This window comes from Eucyclogobius newberryi, unplaced genomic scaffold, assembly GCF_026437365.1.
Source record: "Eucyclogobius newberryi isolate DKJ021-1_F unplaced genomic scaffold, fEucNew1.0.hap1 SCAF_18, whole genome shotgun sequence".
NCBI classification, from domain to species: Eukaryota; Metazoa; Chordata; class Actinopteri; order Gobiiformes; family Gobiidae; genus Eucyclogobius; species Eucyclogobius newberryi.
In genome coordinates, this window is record NW_027315812.1 from 21,952,585 (window position 1) to 21,976,452 (window position 23,868).

Sequence of the window (23,868 nt, forward strand, 5' to 3'; positions counted from 1 at the left end):
TATGAGACCTCAGAGCACTACTTTGGTGGTGCCATACTTCTAAGTTTAGTTGTATCTTTTTTGCTGAGTTTGAGATTGAGAGTAAGCAAAATGGTATAACGATATTATTATAAACAAATTATAGTAGTTTTGCCAGTATTGGATGGCTGATAGTTCAGTTGTGACCAATGTTGGGTCGACATTAGCACATTATTATATCGGCTTTCAGCCTTGAAAGTCCAGCCTGGGCTGATATTTTGTTCAGGCGTCCACCCGACTAAAGGAAATACACAAAGCTTTGTGTGAGCAGTGGGAGCTACATTGAATAAGGAACACTGCTGTGTCTGAGCTTTGTGGAACACGGATGGTTGTGGAGACCTAAACAATCATTGCAATTCTTATTATTTGTTTCTTACACACAGTATGTTTGGGGAAAATTACCAAATTTATCGTCTTATTGGCCATCAGCTGATTTGAATTAGGAAAAATTGCCCTTTCCCATGAAAAGCTCCATATTGATCAATCTCCATTTTGATTTACTACTAAAATATTGCTCAGTCTTGTTTTGAAATGACCCAGAATATTGACTGACTAAACGTAACCTTTGCAGAGATCAATATAAGGGTGTCATTTGCCCTTTCCTCCGTCATGCAGTCTGCCTGATAGAATTCATGCTTAGTAAGATGTGATTAATAAAAGCCTCATTTCACTTGATGAAGACATTCTTTGTTTCACTCATGTGTGTCTGGCGGCAGCTCTAATCCCCCTGTGGACCGCTCTGTGTTAGATTTGGAGTTGTCCGGGCCTGGCCTCGTTCTGTCTGCTCGCGCTCTCGTCCTACATGGGCAAAGTGGGGCTGAAGGATCGGGCTGGTCCAGGACAGAGAAGGAGCTGCTCTTTATGCAACTTGAGTCCGAAATTGAGACTGTGAAATTATTTAGTGTATCATGTGTATTCATCCAATGATTTGATTCACTTCAAGTTGTTCCATTGTCATTTTGTATCCATCTCTCAGAGCGCTGTCACAATTAGGGTTGTCACGGTTTCACATTTTAGTGTAATGATTATTGTGAGAATAAACATTTGGATTCAATGATTATTCGTGATTATTAACGGCCAAAACAACCTAAAGCCTAAAAAATCAACAATTTTCTTTCCTTCTTGTTCCCTTAGCACATTCCCACTCCTCAATGTTTGACCTGCTTCATGAAATCAAACTTTCTGAATTATCAATTTTACATAAACGGCGAGATAAAAAAGCACTTTACATTTAGGTTTACATTTTGAGAAAAGGCTGAGCAGAAAGGACTTAATTTTGCTTCTAAAATTGTCATATTTCTTTTAATTGAACTAAAAAAAAGACTGAATTTAGTTTAAAAATCAACGCAAATGTCACAATTATACTTTTTTAGTCTTTATGATTATATTGTGGACTAATTAATCACTATTATCGATTAAGATAATCCTGGCAGCCCTAGTCACGATACAAACATTTTAAACTCCATTTCGATTCTCTCAATAGTTGATAGCAGTTTTGATTCTACAATTAATTAAAACACCTTTTCGCCAATAGAATATAACTTTAAACACAAAGAAAGATAAGTTTTCTCTACTTTTACCATGTAGTCTTATACAAGCTCTGATATACATCCTGAACATTCTGGAATCTTCAGAAATGTCCAATTCGGTCCTATTGTGGGGATTTTCTGACTACAGTAGTTTTAGTATCGATTAGTATACTAGTATTCTGTCTCATTTTTTATAGATCAACCAGGTCTGTCGCACATATGTAACCTCCCTAAACGTCCCCTATCAGAGTAGACTTTATCCTGCTCTACATCTTTTTAAACCAAGCTTTTTCTCCTCCTGCGCAAAGATTCCATTTCAAATTTGACAGTGCGAGCTCCCAAACACTTCCCCTTTTCACTCCACCAGCTGCTGCTCCAGTTTGGACGCCACTGCAGAGGCCGTGTCGCTCTCACCCCATTGGCCCCCCGCCGTTAATCGAAGGCAGATTAACCCGTCGTCATGGTTACAGCAAACAGGAAATGCCCCTAAGCAGGTAACGCTCCGGGGCTGTTCCGGTGCGCTGCCCGTTGCCGTGGGGAAACTGGGCTCATTACTAAAGGCTTTCGCTTGGCGCGCTCCATCTGCTCCCACAATGGCTCCTTTTTTACAGTTACAGGACGGGGCCAACATCCAGGGGAAACTCCAACGGTTTTAGCTGCAAACACAAAAATAGGACGCAAAGCAGTGATCGAGCTCTGCATCATGTTATTGAGTAGGATATACAACACCGACAAAGACAAAGGTAGTCTATTGATTACTTTAGCGCAATATTTTGTTGTATTGCTATGACTAATGATCATACTTCTTGCTGTGAGGTAGGTTTGACTCTAAAATTTGCTGTACAGACTTTAATTGAGTAGCTGTAATGGAAAGGAACAAAGTACTTAAGTGAAAATACTGTAGTTAAGTATGATTTTTAGGTATCTGGCTGCACAGTATATCACAAAGGATCGATATTGTATTGGCTAGCACAAATATATTGCATCAACGTCTGGCAGAAATAAACAGTTTTTAAAAGGAAAATGTTGGTTTATTCATGGTTTTCCTTCTTCAGTCTAAATTAGCCTTCATTTAGCCTTCTTCTAAAATATAAACTTACAGAATTTTAAGGCATGGACAAGTTTGTTTTAAAATAACTGACATTTTTGTTGCAAATTATGTAGTAAATTATCGCAGTAAAATCAATATCGGGCAGCTCTAGCATCTGTGCTTTTATAGTGAACTACTGACTACTTTTACTTTCATCTGAGAGCAGGTATCTGTACTTTCTACTCCAATACATTTTTGAAAAGAACTGAAAAATGAAATAAAGTACTTTCAGGATAGTTTTAAGGGTTATTTTGATGATGGTCTGCCTAAAGGTTTTGACTATGAGCAAACAAAAAATATACAAAAAGTCTAGAAACGTTGGGAAATGTTCTGACTTTAAGAATCAGGGCAATTATTTATAAAAAATCACCATATTTCACTCTTAAACATGTATCAAAAATGTTCACAAAATACTTTTAAACATAACATTTTCAACACGTACTTAAGAACGGTTTACTTTTACTTTCCTTTTACTCCTGTATCTGTCTTTTTAATTTAAACACAACTGAGTACTGTTGAATATAAAGCACCGTAGTTTGGATAAAATAGCGGATATAGTGAACATAAGGTGCTATTCACTCTCACTTCACCTAAAACCATTCCAAATATATGGAATTGTATGCGTCTTTACAAATGTTCCCAAATTCATTCATTAATGTCTAATTCTTATCAACTTCCCAATCAATCGCCTTTTCAGATATTGAACCTTTTGATGGCCAAACAGGCGCAGACGGCCTATTATATGTCCGTCATGGGAGACTTGTTCCCCTTCTCTTTCCGTCTTTGGCCCTCATTTTTATAACATTACGAATAGACCCTTAAACTCTCCCCTCTTAATCCCCCCGCTCTTTCACTCGGCCTAGGTGCAGTCTGCGTGCTTTTCTACAGTCCTTTGATGACCGCTGATGGCCAATGAGTCGCCCTCCCAGCACTCCGGCCTTTACGCTTTCCGAGCCTGGTTTTTGTGAGCAGCCCTTAAAATGAAGAAAGGAGGAATGGAAGGAGGAGGAGGCGGAGGAGAGAGGCCCAGTCGAGAGGGTAGTGTACAGTTCCACCCCTCCTCCTGCGCACCCCATCTGTCCGGGACAATAACGTTGACGAGGGCAGGTTCCTAGACTCTGGTATGTAAACCGTGCCACTGGGAACTGCACTTCAGGACTGCTTTAGACATTCTTCTCCTCTTCCCTCTCCTGTGCGCTCATATTCGGATTATTTTTGCAGAAAAGAAGCCTTTGTTTGTTAGCAGTGTTTGCAGTTCATTCTAGACTAAGTAGGTGTCGGATCAGTCTGCAAAAAAAATACTAAAGCAGCTCCCTGTAGTTAGCAGTATATTAGTCATTTTCTAGTGATTTATTCAGTCTCTTGCGTCAGAAGCCGTACTGAGAAGGCCCTACTGTTTGTCATCCTCTAGTGCCGTTCAGGAAGTATGTTTGCTGTGCTGGATCAAATTTAAGTTAGTAAAAGAACAGCCCAATAGTAGCCTAATTTAATGAGTCAAAAATCGGGATGATTTTGGTTTCGTCCTGATCAATATTTCAATCCAAAGTTTTATCTGCTCGGAATAGCAGCCTAATCCGATCAATATTGGTGGTTTTCAGATTCTAGATTGTGATGATGTCACCCATGCAAAGGGGGAAGGGAACAGTATTGATTGTACTACATCTTATAGAGAGAAATATCCAACAGAAGAATCTACACATGCTTTTTTATTCATTTATATTTAATAATAATAATAATAATAATGACTTTTATTTATATAGCGCTTTTCAGTGACCCAAAGACGCTGAACATATAATACATAAAAAAAGGGGGGGGGGGGGTATTTACAGACAGGGGGGACAACATGTACAATACACATTAATATACAGATAAAATGAACAAGACAGAAGAAGTAGAGAGAAAAACGTGACGTTAGGTCCTTTACAGCCTTAAAAATCTGCCTTTTGGTTATGTTTTCTGCCCCCCATTATATATTACATTACAGGTGTAAAGAATGTTGGGTAAAATTGGAAACCTAACAATAGAATGCCTTATTTGTGGAAATCTGTGGATTCAATTTTTTTTTAAACTGTAGAGCTTCTTTTCAGTGGTGTTGCTCCCTCTGTTGGCCGTTAGTTGAAACTCTGACATCCCTCCTTGTCTGTGGCTCTGGCTCATGCTACAGTGGGGGTCTGACAGATTGTACTTCACTGCTCAAACATGGATAAATCCCAGGTACAATACTGTACATCTCACTTTGTTATCACCACATTGAGTTTTTGTTAAAGATAAAAGCATGGCACAATGTTGAAATAAGTAACATATTTCACATTTTTGATTGAGTCTTGTTTTTGTTTTTTCCTTCCAACGCTTTTGACAGAGTAATCACAGTTGCAATACACAATCTACACACCAGGGGTCAGCATTGCGCAGACTAACCACACATTGGTTAGTTGGAGCATTGGGGAGGGCCACTCTTTGCCTTTTCATGTCCATTCTGCTGAAAAAAGGTGTGAAAGAAGCTTAGTATGATCCGGGATAATTTGATTCACGTGTGTATTTTACAGCCAGTCTGTCCTGTTGTCTGTCATGTGAAGTGGATGATATGCTTGAAATGCCTCACTTCCTTTTTCAGCTGGCCTCCAAACGGTCATGACCTCTGGCCTTAGGGGTCAAATACACAGAAGCCAGCTGTCCACATAATCTTGACAGTTATGCTTGAGACTAAACCACAACAACAAAATGGAGGATGTTTTTGTACGTGTCCGAAATGTTTTTTTAATGTTTCAGATCCTGTCTCTATATTAGATTCCATTTCATTTTAGAATTTGGCCATTTCAGCTGGAGTTTATGGGTCGATTCGACTGAAATCTACAAATGTGTCACTTGGGGTTATGTATATTCATTTTTGGGAGTATACTGATAGTCCATCCAACAGAAATGTGATAAAACATGTCTTTAAATATATTGTAAAGTGTAGAAATATCACCTTTTACCATTATTTGAAAGATTAGAACAACTATTTATTTAATTTCATCAGCTCTTTTTGTAGCATTTTTACTATAAACTCTCAAATGTTGCATATCTTAAAAACAATATTCATGATAGTATTTAAACTTCGATACGTATATTTTAAAAGTATAGTTAATAATAAGTTTATTATTATGCTGTCTATGCAATAATAAAAAATCCTTTACCAAAGATATTCTACACTGTCAAGAAAACTTTAACTTAATGACAATTTCTGTTTCAAATTGACCAGTAATTACATATATATTAACAATTATCTTCACCAAAACAATTGCATTTTGACAATAGCATTGAATCCTTACACTTGTTGACCCTAAAGCGATATTTTACCCTTTTCCAAGAGATTAATCAACCTTAAACAATTAAATCTGACATATATATATATATATATATTTGTTTTGAGTCTACGTACAGTTCTTATCGGGCTTACGTCGTGACTGTGACTTCGCTTGAACTTCTTTGATCCACGCTCTCTTCTGTTTTGACACGCCTTTGAGACATGAACGATGGCAGCGTCTCCGAGTGTCACAAGCCCATAAGCCAGTCCGCTGTGAATGTGGCCCACTCCAGCTCTTTGTCATTCAAATCTCCTCATGAATATTTCACTGAGCTGCTCCTCTGGCTGCAGGAGGACTGACTGTGCCACGGTTTAACTCACTGTAATGGCCGGTGCGACTGTCTGGAGCCCCGTGTAATTGGACTGTGAGACCATGTTACGAGCTGTATCTCTCCAGGACGTTACCGGCTGTAGTTTATTCCCTCGCAAAAAAAAAACACGTCCTACGTCCTTGAAGCAGTCCTCCGTTTTCACCTTTTTGGGGGTTGTTGTTTTTATTGTTTTATGGCGTAAGAAGTGAGACATAATAAAGCCGGGAATCAAACGGTACCGCGCGATTCGTTATGACACGATCACAATATGACTCTACTTTGATCATTTATGCAGTATAAAAGAGAAGTACACTATGTCTTTGTTAGAACAGTAGCTTTGGAAATACACTCGTTTTAGTCAACATTCAACTTCAACATACTTTATATTGTTTTAAGATTAGAAAAATTAACTGAGCATTTATTCCTTTCGTTCATTGTTTATTATTATTATGGTTGTAACTTTGTTTTTTGTGCAGCGCTTTAGAAACTGTGAAATGTAAAGACGGTTTGAACATAGAGCTGCTCAATTATGGCAAAAATCATAATCACAATTATAATACATATAATATAATACTTGTCATTAGTGATGTTTTCAATGACATATGTTTTATAATCGAATCGAGCAATAATTGAAATTATAAAGTCGTAGCCCTTTTTCAACGTACCAAACTGACATTCCTGGCAATATATCGTTATAGTAGCCCACGATGTCGATACGATTGTAATGTATGTAGATATTTTGTCCCAGTGTTGGTGTCACTTTGCAGGGCTGGTTTATTATATACACTTCACACACTGCTCGACTGTAGTAGCCTCTGGGTGAAAGATAAAGCCTCAGTGGAAATAGTCCTAACCTGCAGATGCACTGTGACAAAGGCAGAAACACAGGAAGTGACGTGCACATGACCTCTGACATCCTCTGTCAATGCACCAGAATCAGACCTTCAGCGAGAATCTAACCTGAAGATGAAACAGTTAGAGAGGCTCGGACCAATGTCACCGGAGACATTTTGAGTCACGATTACAATATAACTGGGCTTAACGATAATGTCATGATTATGGATGTCAAGATTATTCCGTTAATCAATGGTTGTGATTATGCAAGTGACAATATAAACTGAAAACTAAAAAATTAAGACTATTTTAGATGCACAATTAAGTCATTTCAATTTGTACTGCATAAAAGTACACGTAGTGGTGTAGTGCTTTTTATATGGCTGTTTGTATCATTTATTTATTTAAAGCCTGATTTCATAAAGCTATTGGAACATTGAGTATAATATTGATGTTAGAATAATAATGATAATAAACAATTAGAATGAAACTAGATTCAAGATTTTACTTTTGTTTTGTTATGTGTCAATTAACCATGAATAATTGTTATAGTGTGACATTTCTTCTCATAAAAATTGTTGTAGTCAAATTCAATATTGTGACATCCCTAATCACAACATGTATTAAACATTCATGGATAGTGATTATTATAATTTTGATATTATGAAGTTCCATGTTTTCCAGTTATAAATCATAAATAACAACGCTCTAGAGGAGAACATCAGGGATAATGGCTTTTTTCTGCACACACTGGTGGCACTTTTTGATGCGATTATCACGATTATACAAAATGTACCGCGAATAATTATTGTTGCAAACTATATTATAGTTTTTTTTTGTCCCATCCATAATTACTGGGTGAGTCTAGATGCTATAACCTACATTCATCATTTGGAGTCCTAATTTTTAAAGGGAGTGTCTACAGAGCCGCGGCGCGCGGACGCGCGCTATCGACGCCCCGGCCACTGTACACAGGCGCGCGTACGGCGCGCTTGAGCTGTCTGCGCACATGCGCAGTAGAGGTGTTGTCGCATGAGCAGTGGAGTTGTTGAGGGTGTGGCCTTTCATTGTGTAAAATGGTGGATATCGAGAGTGTTGTTTTCGCGTTTTTGGTTTGTTTCTGTCTCTGTATTCCACCGTGAATACATCGTACAGCTCCTTTCTCCCACAAACAGCCACAATCAGTCTTTCGTCTGCCATTGTTGACGAGCAAGGAAAAAGTGGCGCTTCTTGGGGAATTCCACGGGGAATACCGGAAATGCGAGGGGCAATACGTACGTACGTACGTACGTCACTGGAGCGTCAGCTCTGATTGGCTGCTGCGGCGGCTGCTACGCTTCAGCTGCCAGAGACCTCAACATATCTGAACGCGTCGCGTAAGTCGCCATACGCGTGCTCAAAGCGTCGAGAGTGTAAAAAAACGCACCAATCACGCCGCAAAAACGAAGAAATCGCGCCGCGGATAACGCACTACGTGCTCGACTCGCGTTTACCATAGACTTTGACTGTAAACTGGACGCTTCGGCCGCGGCGGTGTGGAACCCGCTTTACTTTGTGCCGCGTCTCCTGAAACTGCTGCGCTATTTGACCGTGCCGTTTTAGACCGCGCCGGGTTAAAGTTAGAGTTAGGGTTAAGGTTAAGGTCAGGGTCAGAGTTAGGGTTAGGGTGAAGGTTAGGGTCAAGGTTAAGATTAAAGGTGGTATGGACGATTTTTTTCAGCAATTTTTTATCATATTTCCTCGTGGCGTGGATAAATCATTTGTCCTTCCACGTATCAATCATAAAACGCACCTACCGCTCACCTGCAGCCGCGTCAGGCTCGTCCCCACGTTTCCGCGTGCCTAAGCGCATGGATCTATCATAACCTTTAAGGTTAGGGTTAGGGTTAAACTTAGGGTTAAGGTTAGGGTTAGGGTTAGCCATGAGGCTATATGGCAGTGCCGCAGTTCCTGAAACTGCTGGGCCATTTGACCGCGCCGCGGCTCTGCAGCCACGGCCATTTTTAAAACCATTACCTCTCAGCACAAGTGGGCGGGGATAAGGGGTAGGTGAAAACATGAATTTTCTTTGCACTCTAGCTTCAGTTGCAGGGTTACTCAAACATGCATGAATAAATCAAATACAACTTTGAGTAAACTAAACACCATTGTAACCATTATGTTGAACATGAGGTCCCCTTTAAAAACATAAATAAAGCCTTTCCTTTGCACCCTTAATTTCCGCAAAGAATTCCATCAATAGTGTAGTTGTTGTTGCTCCACATCAGCAGCGGCTCTGTCCTCTGCCTCTGCCCACAGCACCTCGTCCATGTGACCGCTTTTCATTCAGTTTATCCGCGCGGTACCGACACCACGCCGCGTGGCTCCTTTAAGAGCCCCGGCGTCCTCTCCCCGAGCACGGGCCCGGGCCGTGGCCTCGGCGCTCTTCACCGGGCAGAGACGCGGGGACCGGCGGAGGGACCGTTCCGACCCAAACGCGGCTTATCTACCAATGGAATGCAACAGCTGTGCGGCGCTGAGGGGCGCGCGCGGCGGAGCCAGGACGAGAGCAGGGAGGGCGCGAGAGTGGGAGGAGGCGGCAGGGTGGGCCGGCTGAAACCCCCCTGACTGTGCCAGACCCCCCTCTCCGCCGCGACGTGCCGGGCTCCTGAAAGGCTCTGACTGAACTCCAAAAGTGAGCTAGTGTAGCTAGTGTAGCTAGTGTAGCAGCCAGACGCACAGCTCCGCGAGAGAGCGACTTCGAGGGCGCGAGGGAGGAGAGAGACCGCGCGCGGCAGAGAGAGAGAGAAGGAGAAGAAGGAGAAGGACGGGCAGTGCTGAAGAGGAGAGCACAAAGACGAGGAAAGTGGAGCAGGGGAGGGAACCCGAGGCTGGGAGACGGGAGAGGGGAAGACAAAAGAAGGAGTGAGAACCGGAGGGGACCGAGCAAATGGCCACGGAGGACACGGCGGGGGGAGCCAGGAAAGCCACCAAGAGCAAACTGTTTGAGTTCCTGGTCCATGGAGTGGTGAGTGGCGCTGTCCGTCATTCTTCCAGCTGGCATGCGTCGCGCGCGGGGTTTGCGTGAATGCGGCAGGCGGGCGGGCGGGCGCGCGGGGCAGCGGTGATCGGCGCGCGCGTGTGTCTGTGGTGGAGGAGAGAGAGAGAGAGCTGGCCATGTGAAGGTTATTTCCAGCCCCCTTCGGGTCGCGGAGCGGCGCTGGATGGATGCAGAAGAGCCAGTGTGATGCAGGCTGCAAAAAGGGGGGACAGAATACGAAAACGTGTGCGTGATTGTTGTGGATATGAAACGCGCGCGGCTATATATATATGGTTAAAACATAGATAGACGCGCGCGATGTGGAGGACAGAAGGGTGGAGGGTTAGATCTGACCGGTCCACTCACAACAACACGCATTCAGCCGAGCAGCAGCAGCAGCGTGGTGGTGTGGAGCGGTGTTGTGGCTCGTTGCAAGGGGATTTGAACCTGTAAGGTCACGGATACGCACGCGGCAGACGTAGTAGTGTAGGCTGTGGCTGGAGCACGATGTTTAAAGGGGGGGAAAGGGGGAAAAAAATAAAAAATCAAGGCAGAACAATCAGCCCATTCACGTGAAGCTGCCGCGTGAATGAAATGTCAGCCCCAAGTGTGGCTCGTGGCGGTTAGAGGTCAGACGGCTGTTATTCTTATTATAGGCGCACAATAGCGCCGCTCATTAGCGCCACGGGCTTGTTTTGGGTGCGATGCGCAGGAGGGTTGGTGGAGAGGCCTTTGAAAGTTTGGACTTTGACATTGAGACGCGCTGTTGGAAGAGGCTGTGTGTGGATTTTTAATACATAACGCGTTAAGACTGGGGGCGTCTAATGAGGGAGGTTAGGGAATGAATGGACAAACACTGAGAGCAGAAGAAAGCAGGGAGGTTTGTTTTGGGTCTGTGAAAAGAAACAATGAAGAAAGGTTTTAGGGATTATATTTACTTTGTCTGTATTCATTTTGTGTCGTGTACCGCAAGAATTAAACCGCAAAGTATAGCTCATTTATTAATCTAATCAGACAATTGTTGTAGTCTGTTTTTAAATGATCAGAATACGTTTTATTGCCATTGTAAGTGAACAAAAAACATGAAAATGATAATAATAGTAATGATAATGGTGCGTCTACGTGCTTGTTTCCATGGAGATGCTATTGCTTTGCCTGAAATGTTCCACTGTCTAGCATTAAACATATGCAGCATTTATTTCACACAGCCTATTTTACTTGTACATCTCAAGAAATATCTTAAAATGTATATATAATAGGAGCGGGATCACTTCATCACAGATCTGACCTGTAACTCGGCCGGGTGGTGTCAGAGAGAGTTAAGTTTAAAGCCACGTTGTGTAATTTTTGGCCTATCAGGAACATCACAATTTGAAGGGTTGAAAGGCAAGCAAATCACACAGACTGCAAATATTTTAGTCACTTATTTCCTCTGCAAACAAACAAATATCTTGTCTTCTTCTGTTCAAAACCCGCTACAAACATGCCCTGAAATACATGTGATTCTTGGATTAGTTTAGCATTCAGATTTCAGTTTCTTCTCAAATGTTAATGCTCCTTGACGTGTTTAAAATGTAAACTTTAAACAGAATCTTACCATTTAAAAGATGGATTTGAATTACAATGCGTGTCAGAACAACCGCAATTAGATATTTTCTGCCCTAATGTAGTCGTGCACTTTTAATTTCGAATCTTACTTCAGATTTACAACCATTCACATAGGCTATATAGGAGGAATTAATATTATTGATTATATTTGACAGATAAACGCATGTCTTTGGATATTGAAGAGGAGTAACGACTCTGCATCTCATCCAAATGCATCCTGTTTACTTCTACCACCAATGTTACTTATTCATTTCCCTATCGCATCCTAAACTCTCACATTAAAAGTTCCATCACATCTCTAAAAAGCGCTGTCCACTGACTGAACCAAAAGGCTGGCAACACTTCCTCCTCCTTCTCCTCCTCGAGTTCTTCAAAAGGTCACGCAGAAACATCCCCTTTTGAAACTCATATATTTCACTAATTACCAAATCCCATCGTCTCACTCGAGCGCGCCCAAGTTTCCCTCTTAACTCCGTTTTTAATCGCTGCCTTCGCGCTGACACCTGCTAGATTTATACACTGACTCAAGATGAGCTGTTGTACGCGTGACGGGACGGGTCATTTGCTGGAGGGGCGGACCTGGGCCCCCCGTATCTACACCATCGGAAACAATAGAGATGGTGATTGATGAGCTGGAGGAGCGTGTGTCCTCTCAACAGCCCAATTAACCTTGATGAAGCTCGGGCCGCTCCAAGCCAAATATTCCCCCTCTGTGATCTCGCCTCGTTGGTTAACAGGCTTTTCTGTGGCGATGGAGAACTGTTTATGCTTTGGGACGGTTCTGTTGAAGTTTGTCGAGCCCGTGGCAGTGGTTTGATGACGTTACTTTTCCCATACTGTTTAAATAGAGAGTATGCATAGTCTGTTGTGGTTAGCGAAGGTCACCGTGTTCCAACCTCTGTGTGGGAGAATGCGTGTTTGGTTGTGGTGCGGTGCTCGGGTGATTGGGGTGGGCTGAGGGCTGTTCCTCTGTCATTATCAGGCGTATCTCTCCTCCCCCTGCTCCTCGGCTTCTCGGCTCCTCGGCTCCTCTGGTCCAAGAGCGTTTGTGGACGTCAGAGAGGGTCAGGGTGGTGAGAAAAGGCTCCCAGTCTTTTGCAAGGGAAGAGCAGATAACAGTGAACATAATGTGACAATGTTGGAGATATGAAGCGTTCAAGTGTGTGGCAATTTGATCAGGAAGAGGCGCTGGACTTTTGTTGAGATGCACTATGCTATTTGTTGTGTCTGGAAATAATAGTAGAAATAAAGGAATTTGCTTAACCTGCTTTTTATTCTGTACTAAACATAAACATAGCCTCTTCTTTGTACATAATAGTGTTGACTAATTGTGACTATAAAAAAAGAGTCGTATTTGTTGTATTTTAACCATTATCTGGACTATAAGACTTTAAAACACATACCACATATTTAAAAAAAAAACTATTATAATAAAGACAGAAGTAAAAATAGAATAGACCATTTCTGATTTAACTTAATAATACACTTAATTGTGCCCTCAGTCAGCATTTTTCAACATTTATTTGGTTTGAAAATGATTGAAAAAGTCTCAATGTTTACTAGAAATAACTGTTTGACTACTGGTTGGAGACTACATTTCAGAACTACTTATATGATTTTATTGTTTCATCCCACTTTGTTCATTATGCGATCATACTGAAAAAAGTTATGCGTTTCCTGTTTGTTTTTTTAGGATACAGTAATCCTATAACTTCAACACCCGTGACCTACTTTTGACCCTGTACCAATAAACTTTCACCTAAGTTTGGAGCTGCTTTCCAAACTCCATCCGAGACCTTTGGATTGTTTACATCCCATCCCACAGATTCATATGTTTAGCCAATGCCAGCGCGCGTCTCACATAACCTCCACATGGCAGATAGGGTTACTTGGCTGACTGGCAGAGCTCCGGGCACAGCGGTGGAATCAGTTCAGCAGGTCATATTATACAGTAGTGCGCCTCCTCCGGGTTACGTGTGGCTTTAGGGGAAGTAGATGTACGCTCTCCATGTGAATGCATCCCTTTGTGGGTGGGTTTATCTTCCAGGCTCGAATGTTCTCGGCGCACTCTTGTAACAGCAGCGCCGTGTCGCAAACTTCCTGTATGTTTGTCAAAGGTGAAGTCTTTAAAGCCGGCAGGTTGGAACGCTAGGCCCCTCACCATATGCTGTTTTATCCCCTAGGTGTTACGGGACACTTCTCAGTTGCCCTGACCCCCCATAATCGCCCAACCCCCATCAGACGGGCCGAGTGACAGCCGCTTCTGCTCCGGCTGCACTGGACAATCACGTTCTCTCTTTATATTAGAGCGTTAACTGTGTAGCTATTTCTTTGTGCAGTGTTTATGCACTTGTGGAGCCTTTTCTGACTGCAATTGAATATTTTTGATAGTTTTCCTTGACCATAACACTTGAAAAATCAAAAGAACTAGTAATTAGACCCATTAAAACATTTTGGTTCAGGGTTAGACCTTCTTATGTCATACAAAAATTGAATCCGTTTTGTTGGGGATCCGGAACATAATTTGCTCTTTGTTTAATCCTGGTTTTGTCCTGTTTCTAACTTGTTAAACATTGATAAAAACCCTATCTTAAGTTCTTCAGGGTCAGGATCATACAATTAGTGCATTAGTCAAGATGTCTCTTCTGTTTCTCTAACGGTCTCAGTTTAGAACAATGCGGTGAGGCAGGAGGCAGCTGTTGCTATGGGAGTGACAGGCACAGGTGAGAGCGCTCCAGTTGTTCCCAGGCGTCAGCGCACAGATACTGAGCCTGGGACTCTGTTCGCATTGTTTTAGAGGAAGAATTAGTCTGTCTGTGTAATCGTTCAAAGTTAGAATAATACACTTTACCCTTGTCAAGGATTTTTATTGCCTTCGCTAACTAACAAAAACATTGAATCCAAGTCTGGAGCTCTAGGTCTACAACATGTTCATTAAAGGTTAAATGTCATTGAACTGAAAAGTTAATATTGACACTAGTACATTACGCAAAGCATGGTTGTGTTGTCAGACCAGCTGTTTATTGATTGGTATGAATAAAGGTTAATTCATATAAATAAGTTGGCTAAGTAAGAGAATGGATAACATCGTGTCAAGTGAAATTGTAATGCCTGTAAAATGCTTGTGATTATATACACTTGTGTCTTCAGTATAACTAATAATAAGCTTGGACTCATTTATTCCTGTTTTTATCAGCGTCCTGGTATGCCATCTGGAGCGAGGATGCCCCACCAGGGAGCACCCATGGGCCCCCCCGGCCCCCCGTACAGTGGCAGCACGACAGTGCGGCCCGGTCTGCCCACCCCTGTGATGGAGCCCAGCCGAAAGAGGCCCGCCCCCTCCCAACAGGTCCAACAGCAGCAAACACAGCAGCAGGGTGTGCAGAACCGAGCCAGAAAGTGAGTTTTACTGAGCCTCTTAAACACAGCATGGCATGTGGACACTGTGTTCTATTTACATTTCATCATGGTTAATCTCACTGTGGCCCGATTGCTGGGTTTCAGATAACATCACATTCTTATGGCCAATAATGTTTAGAACAGTTGGAAGCAGATAGCTAATAAAGGATCGAATTAAGTTATTTACTTTTCGGAGGTTTCATGGCAAAGTCCAGAGTTATGAAAAGGGTAAACTGGCTCTTGCCCCCTATCTTAGAGAATGACATCATCACATTCTACAATCTGAAACAACCAATATAATTTTGTCATAAATGTGTGACTGCCACAGTAATACAAACTGCCGTGTTAGATTTAAAATAAGCAGCCATGCTTTTCACTGAAACAAGCACAGTTCAGTAGATGTGATTGATCCAATCTGCATTCTAAATGAAAAAGGTCTGAAACCCTATCCAAACCTGTCCAACCCTGTCCAACCTTGTCGCTGAGATTGATTAAAGTTCACCCACTAAGAACGGACCAACTTTAAGCAGTTTGTCTTTATGACTGATGCAGTTTAGTGGCCGTTCATGTTGATAAGGCATTTTCTTATCTAGCATCATTCAGAGGTGGGCAGCTGTACATTATTTCAACTTTCTCAAAATCTAACACGATTTCACACTTTGTTAAAAGTATAAAACGCCACAGCACTATTTTGAAACTAAAAGGTTTCTCTTTTCACAAGTCCCCTCCGTGCCTCCACAGCTCCTCTCACTCCTTCACGCTCACCTTTCGCTACCTTTGGTGTATTTTTGCTTTGAACACTTGCTCCTCCTTTGCCATGTTCACGCTTCTGTGTCTTGGTTCACCTTTTGTTCCATCCATCAAGCTACTGGGGCTCTAGCGTTTTCTTAGACTTTAGTTGGTCAGCTTTTCGACTTACAAACACACACACAGGGGAGTGTGTAGCCCAGGTAGGGTCGGTCATTAAAACACAATCAATATGCACACTCAGCCACCTTTGTCTTCCTCCGTCTCATTTTCTCACTCTCTGCAGCGCAATTGATCCACTTGCAATTAGGCAGGCTTGTCGAACAGGCCAGAGGAAATGTTGTCCCGCTTCAAACTGCTCCGCCCCAGCGCCCGGGCCCCTGATCGATGGTGCAGGGTGACCCATCCACCGCTGCCCTGTGAAAGCGCGTGTCCTCTGCGTCGCTCTGCTCCGGCCCGACAGCGCACATCTGGTTGCCGAGGGCGACCCACTTGTGTGTGCGTGAGCGGTGACATTGAGACCTCTTCACCGTGCCAAAAATAGCATCAGATCACAGTCGGACGAGTGTAAAAGTCCTGCGAAGAGTATGGAAGCGTCCCAAACTTTGAAGTCACAGTGCAGATGCCAAAGCTGCAAATGTACGCTTAAAATATCAGCGGCAGAATCGTTTAGCTTTAGAATGAAGCGGTTAGACTGGAAAGAAATGTTATTCATCCACAACCAGAGAAATTGAATAAATGATGTGCTGTGTCCCATTTAAAGTTTACAAAAGAAATCATAAAATGTGTCCTTTACTTTTCAATTTTGTTTTACGTTTGATTAGTCAATAAAAAAGTGCATTTGACTCTATTCCACTGAACCCGCTTTCATATTGTGCAGTGTTCACTAAAGCCATGACATTTTGCAGTTTTTATTATATTTTCCAGCAATAATAAAACTCCTATAGGAAAGATTTGCAGTCATACAAAAATATAATTGTGTGAAGAACAATTAAACACCTCAATTAAATTCTTATATTCGTGAGGTGTGATTCCAAGCAACTTCACTAAAGAATTTGCAAATAATGTGTTATAGTTATGAATAAAAAAATAATAAAAGGAATCTGGCATATTTACCATCGAATATAAATTATATTAGTAGGATCAACTACAGTACCATCGCTTCCTCTTCTCCCAGGGTTTTAACTACATTTTAATTATTTATTTAACATTTATTGAAGCTATGGTAGCAGGACATCTCTTACATTTTCTTCTCCTAACGGTCTATTACTAGGCAACCATGACCCACTCTCCTCTTTGATTCCAAAACAGTTTAGCTTTAACTTTTGGACCGTATCTCTTTTTTTTACTTTTTCTTATGGCAGTTTTTGGATTGTAGCCTTTAGAAATGTCACTTTAACCGTTAGCATCTACACCTTAAGACCATCCCATTTCATCTCCAGTGCCCCCTAAAGCTGCCCCTCGGCCCGTTATCAGTGTGGTGTCTGTCTGTGTGTGTGCGCGTGTGTATTTGTGTGTAGCATGGTTATTATTGCTCACTGTGAAACACTGTTGAGCCTCAGATCAACAGTACCAGAGCTACTGCCTGTCAGACTACGCTCACTAACACACTTGAACAACACTTGAAAACAGTCTAAACCCAAAGTCCTGCCCCTTACTTCCTTTTAAGTGTCATATGTCCATTTCTAACGGTACAACCTTGAAATTTCAAACCGTAGGAAGCCGGTCGGATTCCCAGGAGCCAATGAGATCCCGGCGAGGCAGATGGACATGAGAGAGCCCCAATCAGATCCCACGCTCGGATCAAAGTAGGAGTTTATTCTGCTGCATGTCCGTTTTCTCCCCGCTTTGGTGGTCCTGGACTCAGTATCCTGTCCGCTGAGCCCCGGGTCCTCCTTCGATGGCTCTGTTTTGGCCAGGCGTTTGCCCACAGAGATGTAGACGTTTGGTTCCTAAAAGTAGTGGTGCATGCTTTGGACTGGAGCATGGCATGATGGGAACAGACTGTGTGGCTAGAAGGAAAACAGAGCCACTCTAAAAGTCAGTGTAGAATGGTGTGATGCGGGTGTTTCTTTCCCTTTGAAATGCACTCTCCAAATGATTCATGGTTTAGATTTTGGCATGTGGTCCTAAGCACAAAGTTACGGATAGACGTATATAATTAGTGGTGGATACAATATCATCATGCTACCATTTATTACACGTCCGCACTCACCAAATACATAAATAACAAAGAGCCTGAGCGTCACTCCGACTGTAATAGCTGTTTTAGTTAGTTTGAAATGTTTTGAGACTCAGACCTTGTTTAGTCCTGAATGCTAAATGAATGAAATCCATTAAGTTTGACTGTTTAATAGTTATTAAGGGCTTTTATCAATCGCTTTTACTGGTGATGTGCTGTTTAAAATAATAATTGCATGTCTAATGTTTACAGCCCTAGACAATATGTCTGTAGTGATACATCAATGCTATATTTTAAATTTAACAACAGTTTTAAAATAAATTGTCCAGTGTTGCATTTCATTAGAATGATGTGCGCACAAGTGAAGGATGCTATGTGGAACATTTTAACCACGTGCTGTAGCTTCTCAGTAAAGGATGTGTTTCTCTGCCCTTCCCTTCAGTGACATTTTTAAAGAGTGAGTCTTTCATTAGCCCGATAGTGTCCTCTGCCCAGCTCTAACTTCACTGGAGCTTCTCCAAAGGCCGCTGTCGGCGGTGCTGCTGTAATGACCAGGGCTGCACTTCGTTCCACAAAGGACCTTCATAGCAGCACAGACTGTGTCTGGGTCTGGCCACTACTGCATGTCACTGTACTTACTACTATTGTAGTAGTGAGCGTTTTGGTCACTTTGGATCACATGACCTCATGCATCTGACGCAGTGCCTCTGATGCATACCAAGTGACCCTCTGGTGGAGTTATGTGGCACGCAGCAGTTTAGAGCAGCAAGTTCAGGAAACAAAATGCATGAAATTCATGTTTTTCTTGTTTTGCAATACTTCATTCACTAAGAGAACACACACATAGTATTCTGTAGATAATCATTTGCTTTTGGTCTCAGTCTCTTTGGTAAGTATTACAACCAACAAATGAAGTGGGAATGTTTATCAATGAAGACATTGTCTCTCACTCTGTGAATATCTCTGTTCCTAAAACCACTGGAGTGTGTCGAGCTGGAGATTCAATGTGACATGTTTTTGGCAGTTAGAGGCAGCTTTCTCCTCCAGGTACTGCTGTATTTGAGAACACAGGACACACACACACACTCACACAGCTGGGGCGCTGGGGTGCTGGATATGGCCCAGCATTTTAGCAGATGGCCTGGGTGCTACGCTATCAGTCACCATAGTAACATGCTCTCTTTTTCCTCTTTCCCTCTGTCTTTCTCTCCGTCTCTCTAGTGCTAAGAGAAGGAAAATGGCAGACAAGATTCTTCCGCAAAGGGTGAGGCTGCATATTTTTACCTTTGTTGTTGTTGATTTTTTTTTATGTTTGTCATTATTGTTGCATGCGCCACTGCAGAACAATCCTCGTCAGGGGTAGCCAGGTTTCCAGCCGCACAGGGACACATCATTAAACGCGATTTCCAAATAACAGTAATGTGCGGGATTGTTTCGCAATAGATTTTGGCAAAAATGGACCAAGAACTGAATCAGGAATTGAAAAAAAAACATGCAAAACTGTCTTTTTTGCCACATGTGGGTCGGATATCGGTGTGTTTCTGAGTTTTGTCCATTACCGTGAGAACATAGAGGGTCCATAAGCTTATCCCCTGCTACAGCCCAGACAGGATAGATAGCATGGCTTGGGGGGGCGCCACTCCACTCCACTATAATGAGTCACAGACAGGGAATGTCTGCCACTCGGGTCTGTCTGCTTGGCACCTTGGCCCGCCGAAAGCAAGAGAGATGGAGATAGGAGAGGAACGAGAAGAGAACAATGAAGGCAGCCATTTAAGTGGAAGAGCCCCAAAGAAGTGAAGCGAGCCCTTGATGCCGGGAGGAACTTTAAATGGTATGCTAATGTTAGCGTTGGCTGCGTCTCATTTGGATCCCCCCGCGTCACCGGGATGGTGCCGACCCGCCGGATTATGATGGACCGAGCAACAGCTGAGGGACATTCACGTCTCTCACCTCCTGCGCCCGGTGAGGAAGTCATAATAAGAGAGCGCTCGCGAAGAGAAATCATCTGCCAGGCGAACACCGGCGATGGGAATACTTTATTTTAGTCACATCAGTCACCACCAGTCAAGCCGCTGTGGAGCTTTTGTAGAGATGTGAGTGCGACAGTGATAATTCAGTTGTAGGCAGGACCAATATTTATCAAACAAAACAGGTTATTTGAAAGAAGTCTTTACTATAATCTAAGATGACATTTATTACATTTCCTACTCGCCAAATATACAACTAACGAATAGCCTTGAGAGTCACTCCCACTGTAGCAGCTGGTTTAGTTAGTTGTAAGTGTTATTTGAGATCATATTTAGCTGGTCTTGATTTGATAATAGCATTTTTACATTCTAACCAAACCAAATGCAAGGACAGTGTCCAGCATTATTAACAAAACAGGGTTGGAAAGTAATTAATTCATTACAAATACATATGTTACTGTAACTGAGTATATTTTTGAATAATTGTACTAGTTTGAGTAGATTTTACATGCATACATGTAATTGTAATTAGTTATATTTAAAATCACATTGAGTAGTGAGTTCAATACTAGTCCCAATCATCCCAAAGCAGGAGTGTGTGACTGCTGTTTCTCCTTGTAACACACACAAACACACAACAGCGCCACTTGTGGGTGTGGATTGGCATTTTGATCAACTTAGTTCAACTTAAAACTGTTTAGTAATCACGTTTTGTGCAAAAGATTGATTCAACATTATACTCAAACCTAGTTAGAAGTCATAAAATCACAAAATTTAAAAGAAATCAATGCATACACAATAAATATTATCATTTAATATTCCAGCGCAGGATAGCTTCTCTTGCACAGAAAGCAGTACAATTATGTACAGATTGTGGAAGTAAATTGTATGTGTTGCTTGTAGATCCGTGAGCTGGTCCCTGAATCGCAGGCGTACATGGACCTTCTGGCCTTTGAGCGCAAACTGGACCAGACCATCATGCGCAAACGTGTGGACATCCAGGAGGCCCTCAAGAGGCCCATGAAGGTACTGAACATATAACACTTATTCTTACACTCTTTGAACATCTGTCTAAACAGTGGTATTCTCTGTGCCCTTGTCTCAACAGCAAAAGCGCAAACTAAGGCTGTACATATCAAACACCTTCAACCCTGCCAGGTCCGACGCTGACGACTCTGACGGCAGCATTGCATCATGGGAACTGCGAGTGGAGGGCAAACTGCTTGACGACGTGAGTACCATATTTTCATTTGTATGCTATAAGTTGCAATATATATATGTTGTTGAAGATATGCATCATTTGTATATCGCTTATAGTGAGAAATGCTACAAAAATAAAACTGATGTTATAAACTCTGAAATAAGGTGATATTTCTGCACTTTTGTGATTCATTGTACAGACATTTCACATGTAATTCAACCTTAATATCGTCTGAAGATCATTATTGGGATACTCATTAGTCATTACTCTAGAGATATTAATGTTTGTCCACATGACACACCCCTACTATAACAGCTCATACTGCGGCAAATTCAGCAGTTTCTACTTCTACTTCAAGTTCTGCCACTACCTTACTCCTGTTATTAATACATTACTTTTACTGTAGTAATCCTTACCTTGTTTTACCTAGTATTTCACAAATACTTAACCTCAGAAACATTTGAATGTCATTAAATGAATTAAAAGTAAAAACAATCAATCAATCAATCAATCAATGATAATAATAAATTTGATTTATAACTCATTTTTGGGAACTCAAAGACGTTTTGCTTTTCATTCTTCTGTCACTTCCAAAACATTTCCACTAGAGTCCTTTCTTAAATTAGACATGGTTCATTCAGTATAAAAAACTGTCATGGCTTTGTACTGCTCTGCAAATATAAACTCAAGTCCAGGTAGCAGAGTAGCACAGAATGATTGATATTTTGGGAAGTTTGTGCAGAGATCAGTGAAGCATGAAACGCATTGATCTGAGCGCGTTTGTGCTTTGTAAACCGCTCTTCGGAACCGCTCCGATGTTAGCACACGAGGCACGGCTGTCATCTGAGCCGGAGGAAACATTTTCACAGACCACAAATATTTCTGCCGGGCTTTGGAGGAAGTGGACCCTGAGAATGTTGTGTATTTCTCATCTGACTTCGTCTTTTCAGGGTTTTGGTGACTAATGCTTCTGTGAGAAAAGCTATTTTGTGTCATTGTATTAGCTCATGTCTCTGTTTCTTTTAGCCTGGAAAGCAAAAGAAGAAGTTCTCCTCGTTCTTCAAGAGCCTGGTCATCGAGCTGGACAAAGACTTGTATGGTCCTGACAACCATCTCGTGGAGGTAAGAGGCAAAATGGCTGCTGGCTTCTCACACAATTACTATTATGATCATTAAAGAACCACTTCTACCGAAAGAGAAGAAAGCACAATTACAGATCTGACTCCAGCAGCTCAAATATATATACCATTTTACATATGTTTATTGCATGCTCTAATGGGGAAAGAGCAGTGGTGGAAACAGTACTGAACATTTGTACTCAACATTTGCTCGAAGTACTGCTGCCTAAAGGTTTCTCAAGTAAAAGTATAAAGTATGCATGAAAAATACTGCTATAAGTTCAATTTGAATGCAATTTTATTTGCATTTTAGATCCTTCTTATACAAAACCTGATTTATTTAACAGTTAAACACTGAATGAAGTAGTTTGTTCTGTGTATTCTCTAAGCACGCACAATAGCAGTGTGTGGGTGTATAAAGGAGCAGAAACAGAGGTGTATTGGGACAAATGGGGCTGCAGTTACTCCTATGAGTTTAGAAATAACTGATTAACACTACGTGGCTAGAAATATACTCAATACAAGTACAGAAATTCTGCTCAAAAAGTAAAATTAAGACAAAAATCTTCACAACTACAGTAATGGTAAGTGTTTGTAATTAATTTCTTTCCGCCAGGGCGTGAGAGGTGTAAAGCTAGTTTTAGTTTGTGGAAAAGGATTTCTGAGCATGAAAACCTCTTATTTCAGTCAATTGTAATATGCATGTTTCTCTTTCATATACATGTACATCTGCTCTTAATGCCTAATTATTATTTGATCTTGATATGCCCTTGAACACTGAAAAACAAATCTAAAAAGTATGAATAATTACATTTGGGATAACATCAGCAGCTTTTAACATAATCAAATTGAATAGGCACATGAGTGCTTTAAAACCAACCATTACCGGTCGTCCTTCACTCTGATTTGGACAAAACAGATTTACTGAAAACTCCACTTAAGTCAGTCCATTTATTCATTCACTTCCTACCGCTTGTTCCCGTTAGGGGTCGTGGGTGACTGGAGCCTATCCCAGTGACTTTGGGCCTTAGGCGGGGTACAGCCTGGACAGGGACCAGCTCGTCACAGGGTTAACACAGAGACACACAGACACACACAGACACACATACATAGAGACATAGACACACACACACACATACACAGACACACACAGACATAGACACACAGACATAGACACACATACATAGAGACAGACATAGACACACAGACACACACAGACATAGACACTCAGACACACAGACATAGACATTCAGACACACACAGACATAGACACTCAGACACACAGACATAGACACTCAGACACACACAGACATAGACACTCAGACACACACAGACATAGACACTCAGACACACACAGACATAGACACTCAGACACACACAGACATAGACACTCAGACACACATAGACATAGACACTCAGACACACACAGACATAGACACACAGACATAGACACTCAGACACACACAGACATAGACACTCAGACACACACAGACATA

At 41.8% G+C, this 23,868-nt stretch overlaps 1 protein-coding gene across 6 annotated transcripts in view; it reads left to right on the top strand.

The window, feature by feature from the left end:
- Positions 1 to 23,868, top strand: part of smarcd3b (SWI/SNF related BAF chromatin remodeling complex subunit D3b) — a 36,288-nt gene that overhangs the window by 4,281 nt on the left and 8,139 nt on the right. For 2 of the 6 annotated variants that reach the window (XM_072451047.1, XM_072451048.1), the window contains exons 1-7: positions 9,859 to 10,135; positions 14,952 to 15,154; positions 17,620 to 17,709; positions 19,305 to 19,347; positions 20,957 to 21,079; positions 21,162 to 21,284; positions 22,281 to 22,376. In XM_072451047.1, the coding sequence (XP_072307148.1) occupies positions 10,058 to 10,135; positions 14,952 to 15,154; positions 17,620 to 17,709; positions 19,305 to 19,347; positions 20,957 to 21,079; positions 21,162 to 21,284; positions 22,281 to 22,376 (756 nt within the window). In that variant the 5' untranslated portion in view covers positions 9,859 to 10,057. Of the gene's footprint in view, positions 1 to 9,858; positions 10,136 to 14,951; positions 15,155 to 17,619; positions 17,710 to 19,304; positions 19,348 to 20,956; positions 21,080 to 21,161; positions 21,285 to 22,280; positions 22,377 to 23,868 lie in introns of those variants that run through there. The other 4 variants (XM_072451050.1, XM_072451051.1, XM_072451049.1 and 1 more) reach the window with 3 other exon arrangements.